Below are 17,667 nucleotides of genomic sequence, written 5' to 3'. Positions count from 1 at the left end.
TCTCTACATGTCCTCCTTCATGACATCCATGAGATTCTTTGATGTGTGTTGATCCATGCTCAATCATCCAGCTCAATCCCAGAAAACTCTGTTCACTTTTGGTCGTAGGAACATTTTCATCACTCATCCAAGTGACTTCTTCACCCTCCTCTGTTGTCCTTTCTCCCTCCATATACTATATTGGACATCCTTTGTCCAATATAGTCACTCTCCCTCCTCTGCACATGTCTGAACCAAGTCAGCCAAGTGTGCCTCCTTAACTTCGTCTCCAAACCACAGTCTCCAACTCATCCTTCTATCTTTCAGTCAGTGCTGCCACCTCCAAACCACACATAGAATACAGTAAAATTCAACTTTATTGTCATTGCACATGCACAGGTACAGGGCAACGAAATGCAATCTGGTAAACCTTCCCTTTCTCACTTTACTAAATTTAAAAACTCAGCCCTTCAGAAAATGTATGCATTATTCAGCTGACTGAATGACTTAGGTAATGCTCTGTAGGGTAAGTAGAACCCAATTCAGGATGTGCACTTTGATACTTCAAGAGCAACAAATGAGCTTTTAAACTGATATTTGCAACAGTAATTTTAAACCACAGTCCTTCAGCTTTTACTCTAGCAAATGCTCTCAAGAGTTCAATCGATGATAACTAGATTGCCTGCTTATAATGCATTTTTTCCCCTTTAATAACACATGTAGGCTAAGTGGGTTAAATATTCATAAGTTATTATCTACTTTTGCTTTCCAAAACGAGATTCCTCCATTTATAATATATCTAAAACCGTATTTAATGCGCACATTTCTAACTACAGTACCTTAAATTGTTGTGGTAATAAAGAGAAAGAGAGAAAAAGAGTTTCAACGCTGTGTTATCTTCAGCAGGCAGGTACGTGTGTTTAAAGAGTTAACCCCTCCTCTTTCAGCTGAGCCACCCTTCAGAGAGACGAGTGGGCGGGGTTTAGGTTCACGCGCAGTTTTGTTGAAGGGAGCAGCCAGTGCACGGGTGAGTGAGTGAGTAAGGGAGTGAGAGAGAGAGCAAAAAAGGGGGGCTAAACATGGATACGAGTTTAGGCGACAGTTGTAAACTAGTCCTGACACCGAAGTGACGACCCACCAGCTCCTAACTGGCCACTAACTGGAGGTTATTATGCCCAGCGCAAACGTGTCCGTGCGAAGTTTGTCCGAAGTCGAGAAATACCTCAGCAGCAGCACCAGCAGCAGCCGGATGGTGAGTGTGTGAATGACTGTTTTTGCAGCATTGTTGTGTGATGAACGGCAGGACCCGTACTGTACCAGCGATGCATTGTTGCCTCTCGAGCTCCACGTCATGTGAAACCGACAGCTGCGCCGCTTTTAAAGCTGCGTGTTTCCCCGAACAAAGAGCTTTCAGTGAGCCGCTCTCATCAGATACTGTAGAAAAGGGCATGTCTTCATGGGGATGTGAAGGGACTCCGAGGCTGTGAACTCCGGGCTACCGAAAGCGGTTGATCCTATGGTTTAATAATAATCTGAAAAGTTTTATTGATTCTTAGAGACACACGCCCACCACTCCTAAATATGGTTTCTAAACACAAGGGTGGTAAGTTTAGTGGAAGCATGCAAACATATTAAACCAAACAAACACGTGACTCCTTAATACATATTCCATGCATTTGTTCATTTTCGAGGCTATGGTTTGTGATCCTGCTGTGTTGCTCACAGGTGTGGAGTCTGCCCGATATGTGAGTCAGCCTAGGCCAATATTGGGTAAATGTTCAGTAAGGCCAGCTGGTATGAGGACCAGCTTTAAGTTGCGAACAAGTTTATGAAACGTATTGTTGGAAAGTAAATTATGAGCTGGCCATTTTCCCCCATTGTTTCCAAGAATATTGGCTGGGTTATCAGTTTTGCTATCAGCAGAACTAATAGTCTGAGCGGAAACTTAATAGCTTAGGTAGTGTGTTTGTTATAAGCTACTGTACTGCGCTGCGTCTTACAGGTGCTTCTGTGTTTGTGCTCAGTGACTCAGTTCATAACCTTGTTTTTAAAGGGTAAAAAAACATAAACTCTCATCCATCCCCACCTTACTGACATGCACAGCTGTGAAAAAGTGGTAAGGGTTAACTTAAAAACAAAAAACAAACATATTTGGACACGTAAACAGCTTATTGTCTTTTAAACAATCAAAGAGATATACTCAATCAAGTGATACATAAAATCAATATTTTCTAGTGATTTCTCCCAATTTAAGCAAATAAAAAGCAGGTCAGTCACACAGAAAAGGTAAATACGCTCCCCGCATTTATTCGACTTTCAAATCAATTAGAATCAGTGCCTGCTGTTCCCTTTGCAAGTCTGTCATGATGATTGCTCGTAAATTTGAAAGATCATCAATTCTTTCTTGGAAAGATGTTCACTTTAAAGAAAAAATCTAAAGTAAGTACTGAATATTTAACATGTAATATGCGCACTCACTGCTAATTTTCCCAGGAAGCTGGTGTCAGAGACTGATAAGAAACTATGCAAAGTACCTACAAGAAGTCGGTTCCTCTACAGGGGACAATACAAGTTTCTCAGGCGAACGGCTTGCTTACTGACTTTTTCCACCAGGGAATTTTTTTGCTGAATCGGTCTTTGTAAAAACAGCTATGGTGTTGTTCAAATACAAACCTTAATCACGCAAACACTGTATCAAATATTTGCTTGTTCAGAGCAACCTATTCTGATTGGATTTATTTACTATTTCACAACCATATGAGGATCCCAGCTCATCTATATTAAAGCGATAACAGCAGATATTTAAAGGAAACTATACCATAATATATTCTTTTGATAGCGCAGTTGAGTTTTCTTTGTGGTCAGCGACCACATAAGTTAGGATTTCAGATGTAGATGAAGGGTAAGGAGGATTATATCACAAAATCTCCTGATGACTCATATTACAATTTCATGAAAGTAAGGAAAAAAGAAAGTTTTTATTTATATGCTTATATCCTCAAAATCTTAAGAGTACACAGTATCAGAATGGCACTTAACTCAAGTCCCATGACAAGTCTTTTAGCTGAAAGAAACTTGACAAAAGTAGCTAACTAAAACTGGGTGGATAGGGGGAAAACCACACGAGGAGTCAGAAGTCCCCTAATGGCTGGGGCAGATCTGTTATCTGTTAAAAGCCAGAAACTTTAACACATAAAACGTGTGATTCTCTCGCTGCTTCAGTAAAGTGGCATGAAGCAGCAAACTGTTTCTCATTTTCAGTATGAACCTTTACATCTGACACCCAGTCACTAAAAAGTGCTATTACGGGTTTTTTCCCCCTTTTTTTTAGGTTCCTGTTAATAGACTGAATTTAAACTGAATTAAGAGTATAAGTAATTGAAATCGATCACTTCTCCCTGGAGTACAGCTTGAAAGAATCATGCAGAATAACTTTATAGCCGGATTCTTATATAAGCAGTCAGACCAGTTTTGTTATAATCGCTAACACAGTAAAGTGGATCAGCTCATCTGACTGTTAGCTGGTTTATTAATGCTGTGCTGTGTAGTTTTGCTTTTCCTCATTTTGTTGCCCGTAAATGGCATTCCAGTTTTGTTTCTCAAAAAGCCATTGTGCAGCAGATATAGTGGGTTAGAGGCCAAAAATGATGCAACTTGGCTTTTCGTGGCTGGCTTCCAGAGACTGCCTTTAACCCTTACTGAGTGGTGGCTCTGCTGAGATTGTGGCATTTCTCCGTGACCCAGCTCTCCATATGTGAACTGTGCCCTTTACCTGTAATGCTATTCTCGCATGCGTGTTATCGTGCAAAAGGTGCACATTGACCTTCACGTCGGCATAATATTTACATGTTGTGCATTGTATGCCAGAGTCCTTAAATAAAAGTTTTTAAAGTAGGTCCTGTGTGTTTCTTTTTAAGGCTAAAGAAGTGCTTCAGTCCTCAGTGGCTCTGTGATGTAGTGTTTTAATGAAAGATCTCCTGTTCGATGCCGGGAGGAGACACGAATCCTTTTAGTGTTGTTTCAGGAAGAGCACCAGTGTTATAAAAAAAAAAATCTGCCAAACCAAACATGCAGAGCTACCTGCCGTGACACCTCGCGAATAAGGGAGCAGCCGAAAATATCTTTTGAAGTGTTCGAGTCCTCGCCAGCCTCGTTACATCAACGGTTTTGGTCACTTGAATATAGTTGCGTATTTATCTTAATTGAATCCCGCTCAATACTCTCTCAGTCACTGGAGGCAAGCAGGCACTAGTAAGTGTTAATGGACTATTGATTTAGTCCTGGAGCAGCTTGTCTTCTAAGATAATAGTGAATATGTCTTAAGCAATTAATTCCCCTGACCCCCTGGGGATCATTCATTCAGGGAATTTAAGACTTTAGACTCTGTTGCAAGTTTCCCCATTCCTTTTAGTCCAATAAGGTGCACAGTTTGGCCCCTCAGTAAAGAAAGCAATCAAAGTTTGACCACATATGCAGCTGTGGGATGCAGATGAGAGGAGAGGGGGGAGACGCCGGGTCAGGTTTTTTTAAAATGAAAGATGTGCTCCTTGTCCCTCTCACGCTCCATATCGCTGGTTTTCTTCCTGTTTCCCTGTGTGAGCCCTGAGTGGGAGAGCGTCTGTATCCATGAGGATCAGCTGGAGGGAATACCAATAAGCATCGAGGGCTTCTTCCCCTCTGTGATTCTGTTCTCGGCTGAAGGGACGGTTTTGTTCCATCTCTTCAAGTGTGCCAGCTCCGTTGCCTTGTTTGTGCGTGTTTACTTGGGCGTGCCAAGAGCCAGTGACAGCACACCAAACACCAAATGTTTTGTCATTTGGATCCAGTTACATCAAACTGGTGCAAACACCTGTGCTTGTATTTGAATGTGCTTGTGCACTTGCATGACCAGGCCCTGTGAACTGATGGTTTCTCTAGATTGCAAAAGGGATTGTGAGTACTAGCAAACATTACTTCCTGGTATTGGGGACAATGTGTTCCTGTTTGCATAAGAAAATGTCTGTGGTTATAATAATGTTCACTCAAACTGAAAGGGGCAGTGGGTTCAGCAAGATGAAAAGAAATCAGCTGCACGTTCAATCAATCTAAACGGATATTTATTTTAGCCATACTACTCAGAATTTAGTAAACATCCTCTGCATATCCACCCAGTTCTAAATAATTTGTGAGCTCTCACCCTTGCTCTTCCTCAGAACTTAAATGCTGAATTGCTGCTCAGTCTGTTTCTCGTGGTGGTGCAGTGGGCAGATGAGTGCGAGGCCTGCCTTTGCATGAAAAATTGAATCACTAACTAGATCATTGATCCAAGAGAGAGTACACTTCAGTGCAAGATAAGCAGCATCTGCAGCGACTTTGCCCTCGAACTGTAGCTAAGTTTTGAGTGGGTTTTCTCAGGCCTAACAACACACAGCGTTTCCTTGTTGGGTTAAGATTGAGGCTAATGCAGATGGATCTTTATGTTATGCTGTCAAGCGAGGTCAGGGCTTATTAAATGGGTCATGGTGCTGGACAGACTCTGTGTGCTATGTAGGACAGCGTGGGAGGGGGAACAGGGGGCTCATGCAGGGTTGAGTTGTGAAGGAGGCACCCTGAGGGCACGGAGGACTCCTGCTGATCCTGCTGTTGGAGATGATGATGATGATTGGGATGATGTGTGCTGCTGAGCTCTGTTTGGGGGCAACCTCTGTTCCTGTCCTTTTTATATCTGTTTCAGTTCTCTCTCTCTGCCTTGTCTCCAGCTCTCTGTTTTCTTCTTCTTCTGCTCTACTGACACACTAAAATCTATTTGTGAGTCAAAACACCAATGGGCGTATTGCCTGGCTTGCTAATTCAAAAGACAGCATCTCGAAGACTTTATTTAGGGTGAGAACACACCTCATTTGTAGTGATAAAACATATTTTAAAGGCACGATTAGAGGGGATCAAAAATGTAACCGGGATCTCACCGGTCTCTGGCTGCGCAAATGTTTTTGGAGAAAGTGAGTGAAAAGTAGGGCAGCTCCTCAGCAGATTTGGGGAGGACATTTTCATCAGCGTGAGCCAACTTCATTTAGCAGGACCACTCATCCGCAGAGACCTTCAGATTGCTCCTGCGGTTATTCAGAGTGGTTCGAAATTTTAAGTAGCAGCAGCAGTGGTGGTGCAGATGTGCTTATTAAATTGAAATGATACAATTTCATCAATCTCGTGTGAGGAAATTGCCAGCTGTCATACTTGCAGATGGTTTCCAGAATGTAAAAAATGTCTGGGTTATGTTATTTAGGTCGCTCTCACGATTATGGCCTCATCCAGTTAAAAGACACTTATGTTTATATCACAAAGTTCCTTGTTTTATAATTTTTAAGCTTGAAATTCAGGTGCAGTACAAGTGTGGAAGTTTTATCAATACCCTTTACATAAATCTTACTGCAGGCCTCGGCAGTGATTCACCAGTGGTTGCCAGGTTTCCATCTGATCTATTTTGCACTTGTTCCATATTTATGTTATCTCAGCACATTGAAGCAACAGAGTAAGACCCCTGTGCTCAGTGTTTAGCCCCTAATGGTGCAGAGGACAATATTGAACATTTCCAAAGAAAATGCTAGTGGTGGGAGAGCGCCTGAGGAGCTAGCTTTGTTCAAGCACTGCAGAAATAGCATGCAGTCTAAGCTGTCTGGTGGAACAGGCAGTTCTTTGTGACTGTCATATGAACTCTGAAAAGATTTGGTAATTTGAGTGAGCAATACAGCAGCTTACTTTACACTTCCTCTTAAGCGAGGCAACATTAAGTTTCTCATTGTTTTGTATGGAAATCAGGTTTGACTAAAAGGTCGGTTTATATGTGAAACCTATTGTTTGGTGGAGAATTAGAGCCTTCACAGCCGATGGGGCAAGACCACAACTGGATGCAGGGTTCGTCTGACTTTACGTCAGGCCAGTGATTCAATATGCAGTGGCTCAGTCCTGGACAGGGCAGAGGTAGAACATGACAAAGTAAGCTTTTTTCTCTGCAGAGAAAGACTTCTGTGTTCAATAAGGACAGATGCCAGAGAGAGTGTGAGAGTAGGATGAGGACAGAGGCTGAAAAAAACCCTGGCTTGCTTGTAGAAATAAGCGTGCTGTTCTCCAGTTACACACTACACATAATGAAGAATATACTGTGTAATTACAGACAAATATATATATTTATATATGTGTGTGTGTGTGTATAAATGAGATTAGTTTAAATCCATGATGGCAGCTTAATGCTGATTTTGCCTTTGCAACAGGCTCATAATGATGTTTAACAAGTGTAATTGTTACTGTTTTCACAATCTTAGCTGAGCCTGTTAGGATTCCAACATTTGCTGATTTGCACTAAATCAGTGATTCTCTAATAGATGGATGCTGTGGAGTTAGTTTGTCCTCTTCATTCCTAGAGGAAGTAATGGATCTGTCAGCTCAGCCATCACAGTTTGCCACCATATTTTTTTTTTTTTTGTTTTTTGAGCTGATCATGTTATCCCAGTGGTGTCCTTCTTAGAGGGCTCAGTTCAAGGGGAGCATCCAGGATGGGTGAAATGGTCTGATACTAACATGGCTAGCTTGAATCTTATATTATAATAAATAAAACAACAGTTTAACTTTAGCTTTTAAGTTTTTGTTTGTGTATTATTAAAACATGATTAGTTCGCTGATTGTTGATTAAAGTATACTTGTTTCTGGGGTGGAAGTAACTTTTTGGACTTTGAAAGCAGAGACCGAACAGAACACGTTTGAGGAACATGTCACTAACCATGCCATTAGTGGCATTGTTGACTTTTTGACCCGATGATGGCATTACAAAGTCACGATACATATTATACATATTCCTGGGATCACAGATATGTATATATAAATTATGTCACAGTTCATCCAGTGGCTGCTGAGGATTGCAGTCTGCACCAACGTAACCACCAGCTTCTTCTAGTAATAATCAGTTCTTCCCTAACTTATCAGGCTATCAAACAAGTTTGACTAGTTGAGCGTGAAGTCATAGTGCCAGCAGCAGGTAAATGGAATTTACCTCCTTTACCTGACCTCATACTCTGTTTACAGGAAGTAAACTGAATTTACTTGTGTAATAGGATACCTTGAATGAATAGCAATGAATAAAACAGCAGCGTAACCTCACTTTGTATGTTTGATTGCATATTATCAATGCTTGATTAATTAACTGATAGTTGATTAAAAGTCTTTTTTCCTGGTGTGGAAATAATTTTTATTTTTGGACTTCTAAAGTTGCTGCCAGAAGTTCCCTTTAAGAACAAGGCACTGAACATGCTATTAGTTGCGTTGATAGGTAGGTTAAATATTTTGGAAAATTGCCTTGTTGCCTGATGATGGCATTACAACACCAGTAGATATATATTCCTGGAGTCATAGTTATGTGTGCTAAATCATGCAGCATGTCATTCAGTGGCTGCAGACTGATTACAGTCTGCATCAACGTGACCACAAGCATGGCTACAAATATACGTGAAGCTGTTTGTGCTTGTTCACTGTGGTACAAACACAGTGTGCTGCAGTAATAATCATGTCATTAGATTCTTGCCTTCACATTATTAAACAAGTGTGGCTAGTTTGGTGTGACATCATAGAGCCAACAGCAGGTAAATCCTATTCACCTGTGAAATTGGATACCTTGAATTAAGCTGAATTCAGAGAGATGGTCCCGCTGACTGTGTTTTTGTTTTAGTCTGAGCAGTGTTTTTCAGTGTGTGCACCAGGCACGTACTCATACATCATCCTGTAAACCTTCTCTCGAGGTTCACGTGGGAGTCATGTGTTGAGAAGTTTCATTATGTGGTTAACTGTGGGTGCATTTGCTGATGTCAAGATACTTAGCTTGCAATAAGTGACCATTACGTGGCGATGCTGAAATGCTAAGCAAGATTGAGCCTGCTTGAGTTAGCTGTTTATTTACTAACTAGCGGTGTTACATTTGTTAAGGATTAGTGCAGTTTTGTGCCGCCTATAGTGCTTATTGTACAACACTTAGTGTAAGGCTTTAATAGCTTACACCCTCTTTCACTACAGGGGTGTTGCACTGTGATCAGCTTGCAAGACGAAATGGTTTGTTGAGCCACCGATGGGCTGCAGATTTTTTTTTACACTTTAAGCGACACTTCTGCTCTTTAAAGTGCAGCTTAGAAGCATGATTACATTTTTGCTTCTCTGCTTTCCTACAGTTTCCTCATAACGGGATGTCTTCTAGTTCCCTACTAAATGCAATCTTGCTTACTCAGCCTGTATATATTATGCTTACTTCCTCAAGCCTGCAACAGAGTACAAAAAGTGAGCATAACATTCAGCTTTAATCACAAAAAACGGTTATTAACTGTAAAACTAGGGTACATTGTCTGGAATAGGGATTTTCTGCTGCCTTGCGCCTTTGTGTGACATTATCACTGACCTACATTAGATGTACATGCTCCACTTCTTTCACACATACTAAGAGTAGTTGTATGAATTTTGTCAACTGTTTTTTTAATCTATATTATAAACAAACAGGATTAAATTCTGGCTCTTAAAATGTAACAGATTTTCCAAATAAGAGCATTATAGACACACCCAGATGGCCTCACAGTGTGAAATGCTGAATAGTGCTCGAGCCAGAGATTACTATGTGGAAATATTGTATTTTCTTGAATGTATCTAAGAAAATAATGATGTTTACCCCAATTATTTAAGCTAGTAATTTGAAGCAAATGAGCGCCTGAAAACATTATCGGATTCATAGTATGAGCAGTTGGTCACATGTGCTTTTACTTTACAGCTGCAGCTGTAGATTGTAATGCTTAGTTAAAAATGCTGACCTACTTTTAGGTTGTTTAGCATAGCTGTGTCTCTGTGATAATGATAAAGACCCTCTGTATTAAAGACTCGTACCCAGGAAGTGTACATGTAATTTTATTGTCGAATAAAATAATATGATCAAATTTAAAATTGGGGCCAAAACTAGAAAACAGGCCCTGATCTTAAAAAAGGGTAAAATAAAAACCTTACTTTTTGAATTCAGACTTTTTTAGTTGGAAGTCCTGATAAAATATTTACTTTCCCAGAATGCTGTGGGTTTTTTTATTTTTTTATTAAGCAGAGTAAAAGGTAGTAAAAGGTCCTTCCTGTAAATGCACCAGTTTAATACGTTATTTACACTGAAAAATATATCTCTTGTAAATTACAGTAAAATGCTGTCATCTACATTTAAAAGCATGAAACAGTTATAGGATACCTACTGCAATTGAATTCTTTTTTGAATTCTTTTTTCTTTTGGATGGTTGCTTTTAGTGACAAGCATGTATGTGTGTATATATTTTGCAGGTGGTGCAAAATGAGTACAAGTCCAGTGTCTCTTAACTGAGAAAGGAAAAATCCTTTATTCTACTGTGAGATGACCAGTAGCTTGTTTTTAATAGCAGCGCTGTGGTATTGACTGATACTTGACTATACCAAATTTCATATATTTTTGCTTAATTTTTGATTTTCTTCTTTTGTAGGACCGGAGTAGAGAGAGCAGTTTTATAGGCCTCCCGCTGTCAATGCGCCGGGGTTCTTCAGAGAATAATTTGGATCTGGAGCTCAGTGATGGAAGTCCCTATGCTGCTGTCGGCTTTGAGGTCCAGCGTAGTCGCTCGTGCTTGGACAGCCTCCAGCAAAAGATACTGAAAGTCACAGAACAGATAAAGATCGAGCAAACGACACGAGATGAGAATTTAGCTGAGTATCTGAAGCTCATGGACAGTGCGGACAAGCAGCAGGTGGGGCGCATCAAGCAGGTGTTTGAGAAAAAGAACCAGAAGTCAGCTCAGAACATTGCCCAGATGCAAAAGAAGCTGGAACAGTACCATCGAAAGATGAAAGACAGTGAAAACTATCAAAGCCCTCCCGCTCGCTCTTCCTCTGTTAAACACAGCACCATACCCCGGGAGTCACCCAGACAGCTGAGGGACATGACAAGCAGTGGCCGACACCCGACCATGGACAAGATAAAAACCATTGGACCAGGTGTTTCGCTGTCTCCTCCTTTCTTCTTCAGCAAGCCCAGAGAGTTCGCCAACCTCATCAGGAACAAGTTTGGCAGCGCTGATAACATTGCCCACCTCAAAACCACTCTGGACTCTTCTTCTCCACTGTCCACTGACACTGAAGTGAAGGGACTGAGTAACAGCACCTCTATAGTGGGCAAACCCAAGTATCCCAGTGATGACGAGTGCTCCTCAGGCAGCGCTTCTGTTTCAGACAATAATGGAAACCCAGCAGGGGCAGGAGCGTCTGCAGGGCCGTGTCAGAGCCAAGCTAAGGGGGATCAAACAGGGGAAGACAACCAGGGCAGACTTGCCCTGACCCTGGAGGAGGTGAGGGAGATTAAAGATGCCCAGAATCAGCTGGAGGAGGATATAGAGGAGTTAAAGGCACAGTTCGAGAGAGAGTATGGCATTATCAGCCAATCACTGCAGGATGAGAGATACAGGTACGATTACACAACTTGGCATTTCATTATTGTTAAATAACAATAATAAGAACAGACATACCAATATAAAATGTTCATCTAAAATAAACAAGCATAACTCTAAGAGAATTTGAGATAACAATAAGCTTAATACCACGTGTCATTAACTACTTTAAAATCCGCAGTGATATGAATATTAACCATCCCCTTGTGTTGACTGGCAGGTATGAGCGTTTGGAAGACCAGCTGAATGACCTGTCAGAACTTCACCAGAATGAGATGGCAAATCTGAAGCAGGAGCTGGCCAGCATTGAGGAGAGGGTGGCCTACCAGGCTCACGAAAGGGCCAGGGACATACAGGTAAATAGTGGTGAATCTACTTATGTTGCGATGCTTCACACATAAGCAGCACGTAAGATGGATCGCAAAAATACACCATGCCTGTAAGTGTCTAATATCTCAGCACATGGCCATTGTCATCTGTCCAAGCGGCCTCTCTCTGCTGATGCAGAAGAATTCTTTTAGAGGAATTTGGGTAATTGAGTGTTTAAAGGTCAGCGAAATGCCCTTTAGCAAGTTGAGAGACGGTCTGACCCATAAAAACCCCTCTCCCCACCTTTCTCAGGAAGCCCTGGAGTCGTGTCAGACTCGCGTGTCCAAGCTGGAGCTCCAGCAGCAGCAGCAGCAGCAGACGGTCCAACTCGAGAGCCACGACGCCCGAGTCCTGCTGGGGAAGAGCATCAACGTCATGGTGGCCATCATCACCGTCATCCTGGTGTGCGTCTCCACTGCTGCCAAGTTTGCCGCTCCACTGATGAGGAGCCGGTATCATGTGGTAGCTACCTGCCTGGGGATTTGTTTTTTGACTGTATTTTGGAAGAACTGGGACCGTTTACAGTATGCCTTAGACAGGTTATTGATGCCTGCTTAGTAGGAAAGAAAACACACTGAAAATACCATTAACACAGATGCTGTAAGTTGTCAGGAGAGGACGGTCTGAGAGGATTGGTTGTACAATCGTCAGAAGACGTAGTCGCCATGCAATTACACAGATCTCTCTTTTTTTAGTCAGACTGAAATAAAACTCTTTTGATTTTTTTCTCCTCTAGAACTTGAATGTGTGTTACTAACTATTTCATATAACATTCAAATTATATTTACATAACAGCAAACTCTGCTAGTCAATAGTCAAGAGGGGGGAGGAAAAGTGATGTTTTACTATTGAGTTACTGTTTTAGGTAAATAATCCATAAATAAGATAAAGATGTGCAATTATTCTTTCTCGTTTGTCTTCAGCTTGACTTTAACATAAATCAAACTACACTCAAAAACTCAAACAAGACCTCGGTTGTCGTGTCTTGTTGTCCACGCCTATGAATTTCTAATTCCACTGGAGAGGAACGCTTCCATATTTAGGAATATTTGCATTTATTTGATATTCTGATTGCTAAATATGTGCTAGCAGACATTTCGTTTACACAAAACATAAACTGTTATATGGTTTTTAAGAGGTTTTGCTGCTGGTAGGTAGACTTTGCAAAGCTGTTCCTCAGTGTCCTCAGGCTTAGTTTTAAGGTACATTAACAGGTTGCATGAGAATGAATGACCATATTTTTCTAATTGTGAAAGTAATTGTTTCACTGGAGAATCTGCAGACAAAAATTAGCGACACTGGACATCCTATTTTTATGCATTCTCTTTCTTCTTACTTTTTTTTAAAACGTTGTCTGGCCTTGTTCTAAAGTGCAATATATTTGATTTCCAAGAGCACAGTTTGTTTTTAACAATTATTCTTTTAGGAGTGGGCGTTTTTACATCAGTGACAGGGAGCTGGAAGGAAGGAAAACAACACTAATGTTAGCACGAGAGATCCATAACCACGGAAGTCACTGCTGAGCTCTGACAAGACCAGCTGTCTCTTCTCTCAAGGGCCAAAAAAAATCAATCCATCTGCATTAGCGCATGCTAGTAGTGTAATATCAGCACACACCAGCTCTCTAGCATAGACACACAGCACAGTCGCTCACTTGGTTCACTGTATATACAGTAAATAATGTCTTAGGCTTTTTGTTTTCCCTACTTCCACTTTCATGTTGGACTTTTACTAATAATGTGACAGAGAGATGATGGGGTATACTGTGATACAATGCCTTTTTCTGAGGAAAAATGCAATTCCCTTCTTAAAAGAGCAAAAAACAAAACAAAAAAAGCCTTCACTACTCGCAGCAGAGAGGATGCAGGCGAAAAGCTCTCAGTGAAAAACTACAAGCCTATATATTTTTGTCTCTTGGACTTACAGTTGTGTTATTTCATTTTGTCTTGTAAACGTTGCCTACAAGAATTCCACATGAAGCCGTGGACCACTTTTAATGTCTGTCTGCCACAATAATCAGCTTTGCGTTTATATTTGTCGTCATCTTTCTGTTTTATTGACTGTATGATTTTTTTGTTTTGTTTTGTTTATTTGTTTGTTCCCGTTTTGACATGTTTAAAGGAAGTTTTACAAGCAGAACTAAAATCTGGTTTACATGCTGTTTTCATCTCTGGTGCACTATCTGATCAATCAGTTGTATTTTTATGCATCATGTGCCTTCGTCTAACCATTTCTGTTAAATTAAACCTTTTTAAATCAACTTGTTGATGGAATTGGTGTTGAGTGACTGTGATATTTTTGTTGTATTTGGTGTCATTCTGTAAATGTGGACTGCTGTTATAAAGCAACAAAGTTCGGTAAAACGCCATCTGAGTAAGATATTTATATCAGCGGAAAAGTATCAGTGTAGTCCTTGTTAATAATACTGATTTTTATTTCTCATTATCTTATTTTCTTATGGGATAAATAAACCTAATTCAAGCAGTCCAAGTATTTGCAAGCCTCTTCTACTAAACACTATCTCCTTCATCACCACTAGGGGGTGGTAGTGCTGCACTTTTGACATGAACGTAGGCAAGAACGGGGCAGAGCATTATACAGTCTGCATGGCAGTACTATACACGTTTATTCTTTTTTCTTTAATCTAAATGATAGATTCAGTCAAAAAGAAAAAGAAAGAAAAAAGCCATCACTTCAAACAAATATATAAACTACAAAGATTCATTGAAACAGTAATATTCAAACCAGTGTGGAGAAGTAGTGCCCTGTTCTGAAATTTACAGTTTACCCTGTACAATCACACTTCATTAGGTACACTGGGTTAACACCAGGTTGTCCCTTCTTTTGGGTTAATTCTTTGGAAACATTCCCAGAGATTGTGGTTCATATTGTAATCACGGCATCACACAACTGATGCAGTTATTCCTGCATCCAAATCTCCTGTTCCACCACATCCCAATGATGGTCTATTGAATTGGGATCTGCTGACTGTGGAGGCCATTTGAGTACAGTGAGATGCTTCTCCATAAATGAGCGGTGTGACTCCCATCCGTGTGGATTTTAGCACCCATGGGGCTGATGATCATAGATGCCTTCAGTTTAATGAATGAGCACATTACAGCGATATCAATCAGGCCCGATAGAAAATCACATCACTGTAAAGCTACAATACCTCTGAAATATTCTTTCCAACCAGATTTTGTTTATTCACTTAACTTTGAATGAACATGAAGCTCTGTGGAAGTCATCCAGATGATTTTGTCTCCTGCCACATCATCACAGTGAATGATCATCAAAGTATTATTTTTTTTGATAAAGTCTAATGTGACTCTTATTTTTTTGTGAAAATGTAAGTGCTCTTTGCTTGGCTGGATGGTCTGAGAGAGATTTTCTTTGCTACAGAAAGAAATCTGTGATTATCCACCATTGTTCAGCAGACCGGGGCTTTTAATCCTGTCAAACCAACCAATGCATTTTCTGTTTTTTTTCCCAGAACCAAAAACTGTTAATTAGCCTACTTCTAATGTTCCTGCTCTCCTCAGGACCTTTTTGTTTTTTTTAATTCAACCTGTTTAATAAAAATACAAATGATTTCTTCAGTAGTCAATGACACATTATTTTTTTCAGCACCTCAAATTAAAGATGAAAGTGCACTTGACTGATTTGTTTAAATTCTACTGTGCTGGAACAGAGAGACAAAATCGCAATTTTCTCACTGTCCAAACATTTCCGGACCTAATGGTAAAGTGTAAATTAAAACCTTGTGATAACACTTACTTACCATGACAACTCACCGAGCAGCTGAAAATTAGGCTAAGCAAATAAAATGTAGCTCGCAATGTCCTCTTCCTGAGATGTCATGGACAAGGAAGGAGGAAAAAGGCATTTGAAAGGACCCCCCCGTGCCCCCACATATCACTGAAAAGTCTCCAGGAAGTGTTGAGTGGTGCTCTGTTAAACATTGCAACTTTATAGGACAAACACATTCTATATATGGATGAATCATCAACAATCCCTGCGACCTCGTCAACAATCTGACGTCTGCAAAGCAACAGCTGATTAAGCCAGACTCATTTAGAAAAAGAAGTGGAGTGGACTGATGAAGTTAACATTAAGCTCGCTGGGCACAATCACGAAAGGTGTGTTTGAGTGAAACGGGAAAAGCGCCTGAGGTACTTGTACTTGTTGACCACCTCCACCTCCTCCCCCTCTATCTGAACCGGCAGTGGACCTTCTCTGGACCTCCCGAAGTCCACAACCAGTTCCTTAGTCTTTGAGGTGTTGAGTTGCAGGTGGTTTGTGTGACTCCATGCGACAAAGTTCCTCACCAGACTTCTGTACTCCTCTTCCTGATCATCCCAGATACACCCCATGATGGCCGTGTCATCTGCAAACTTCTGAATGTGGCATAATTCAGAGTTGTAGCAGAAGTCAGAGGTGTACAGGGTGAAGAGAAGAGGGGACAGCACAGTTCCCTGTGGTGCTCCTGTGCTGCTGACCACGTGTCAGACGTGATGTCCTTCAGCCTGACGTACTGTGGTCTGTCGGTGAGGTAGTCGGAGATCCAAGCGACCAGGCAGGGGTCCACCTCCATCCTGTTCAGTTTTTCCTGAAGCATACAGGGCCGGATGGTATTAAAGGCACTGGAAAAGTCAAGAAACAGGATCCTGACCGTGCCTTTTCCCCCATCCAGGTGTGAGTGGGCTCTGTGTAGGAGGTACAGGATGGCATCCTCCACTCCGACACCCGCCTTGTATGCAAACTGTAGTGGGTCCTGGGCATGTTGTACCTGTGGTCGGAGGAGGTTGAGGAAGAGCCGCTCTAGAGTCTTCATAAGATGTGACGTCAGTGCCACCGGTCGGAAGTCATTCAGCTCATTGGGCCGGTTCTTTTTGGGGACCGGGACGATGCAGGATGTCTTCCATAGGGCGGGCACTCTCCCCAGTCGCAGACTGAGGTTGAAGACTCGTTGTAGCGGCTCCCCAAGTTCAGCAGCACACGCCTTTAGCATCCTAGGACACACCTTGTCTGGGCCTGCTGCCTTTCTGGGGCGAAGCTTCCTCAGTTGTCTCCTGACCTGATCCACTGTGACACTGGGAGATGTTTGGGAGGAGGGGAGGGGGGGAGATGTCTTGCTGCTGAGAGAGGGATTGGAGGAGGGGGGTGTCATGGTGTCAGGAAGGGGGGGAAGCGAGGGAGGTAGGAGAGTGGGGATTGGACTCTGTAGTGAAGGTGAGGGTGAGGGTGGGGGGGTTGTGGGCTGGTCAAACCTGTTGAAGAAGTTGTTAATCATAGGTGTGAAAATATTCTGCTTTTGGGGGTTTGTGTGGCAGTCAGAGGTACAGGAAACACTGCACAGTTAAGAGGGAAGAACAGATTTAGTGCTTACTTTACGGGCTTTGCTTTTGCAATATGCCAAGACTACTGTTTGTTTGTTTTTTAAGTTTAAGTTTGTGAAACAGCAGCAATGTATTAGTATTTAAAGGATGTTCAGTGTTTGACACAATACACCCGAAATGAACCCCAGTGCGTGGTTAAACTCAGATGCAGTGCAATACGGTTCACCTGGCTCAGCATGTGCATGGTAATGTCTGTGTGATTAGCGCGTGCCTGCCAAGCAGAGATACAGACACATGGTGAGACACAGGAACAGGAATGCTGATGATGGACACGTTGCTTAACCGGGGTCCCTCTGGCTCTGGTTCTCACTGAAGTTCAACACTGAAATGGTGACTTGCTTATGCATAAGTCTCTCTCTGTCTCTGAGTGTGTGTGTGTGTGTGTGTGTGTGTGTGTGTGTGTGTGTGTGTGTGTGTGTGTGTGTGTGTGTGTGTGTGTGTGTGTGTGTGTGTGTGTGTGTGTGTGT

The 17,667-nt window shown here is 41.6% G+C and overlaps 1 protein-coding gene across 1 annotated transcript; it reads left to right on the top strand.

Annotated features, from left to right (window-relative positions):
- The first annotated feature begins 978 nt into the window (after positions 1 to 978).
- LOC102305079 (transmembrane and coiled-coil domain protein 3) lies at positions 979 to 15,972 on the top strand. The gene is made up of 4 exons (XM_005929073.2): positions 979 to 1,231; positions 10,476 to 11,449; positions 11,653 to 11,788; positions 12,054 to 15,972. The coding sequence occupies exons 1-4, from the start codon at positions 1,151 to 1,153 to the stop codon at positions 12,357 to 12,359; spliced, it is 1,497 nt and encodes a 498-aa protein (XP_005929135.1). The 5' UTR covers positions 979 to 1,150; the 3' UTR covers positions 12,360 to 15,972.
- The last annotated feature ends 1,695 nt before the right edge of the window (positions 15,973 to 17,667 follow it).

The sequence above is a fragment of the Haplochromis burtoni genome, unplaced genomic scaffold, assembly GCF_018398535.1.
Source record: "Haplochromis burtoni strain Fernald_Lab_line unplaced genomic scaffold, NCSU_Asbu1 Contig_77, whole genome shotgun sequence".
Taxonomy (NCBI): domain Eukaryota; kingdom Metazoa; phylum Chordata; class Actinopteri; order Cichliformes; family Cichlidae; genus Haplochromis; species Haplochromis burtoni.
This window is presented reverse-complemented; position numbering and strand designations above follow the sequence as displayed.

Coding starts and splice junctions, on each gene's coding strand:
- LOC102305079 (XM_005929073.2), top strand. CDS start 1,151: ATGCCCAGCGCAAACGTGTCCGTGCGAAGTTTGTCCGAAGTCGAGAAA. Junction 1,232..10,475: donor GCACCAGCAGCAGCCGGATG/GTGAGTGTGTGA, acceptor CTTCTTTTGTAG/GACCGGAGTAGAGAGAGCAG. Junction 11,450..11,652: donor CTGCAGGATGAGAGATACAG/GTACGATTACAC, acceptor GTTGACTGGCAG/GTATGAGCGTTTGGAAGACC.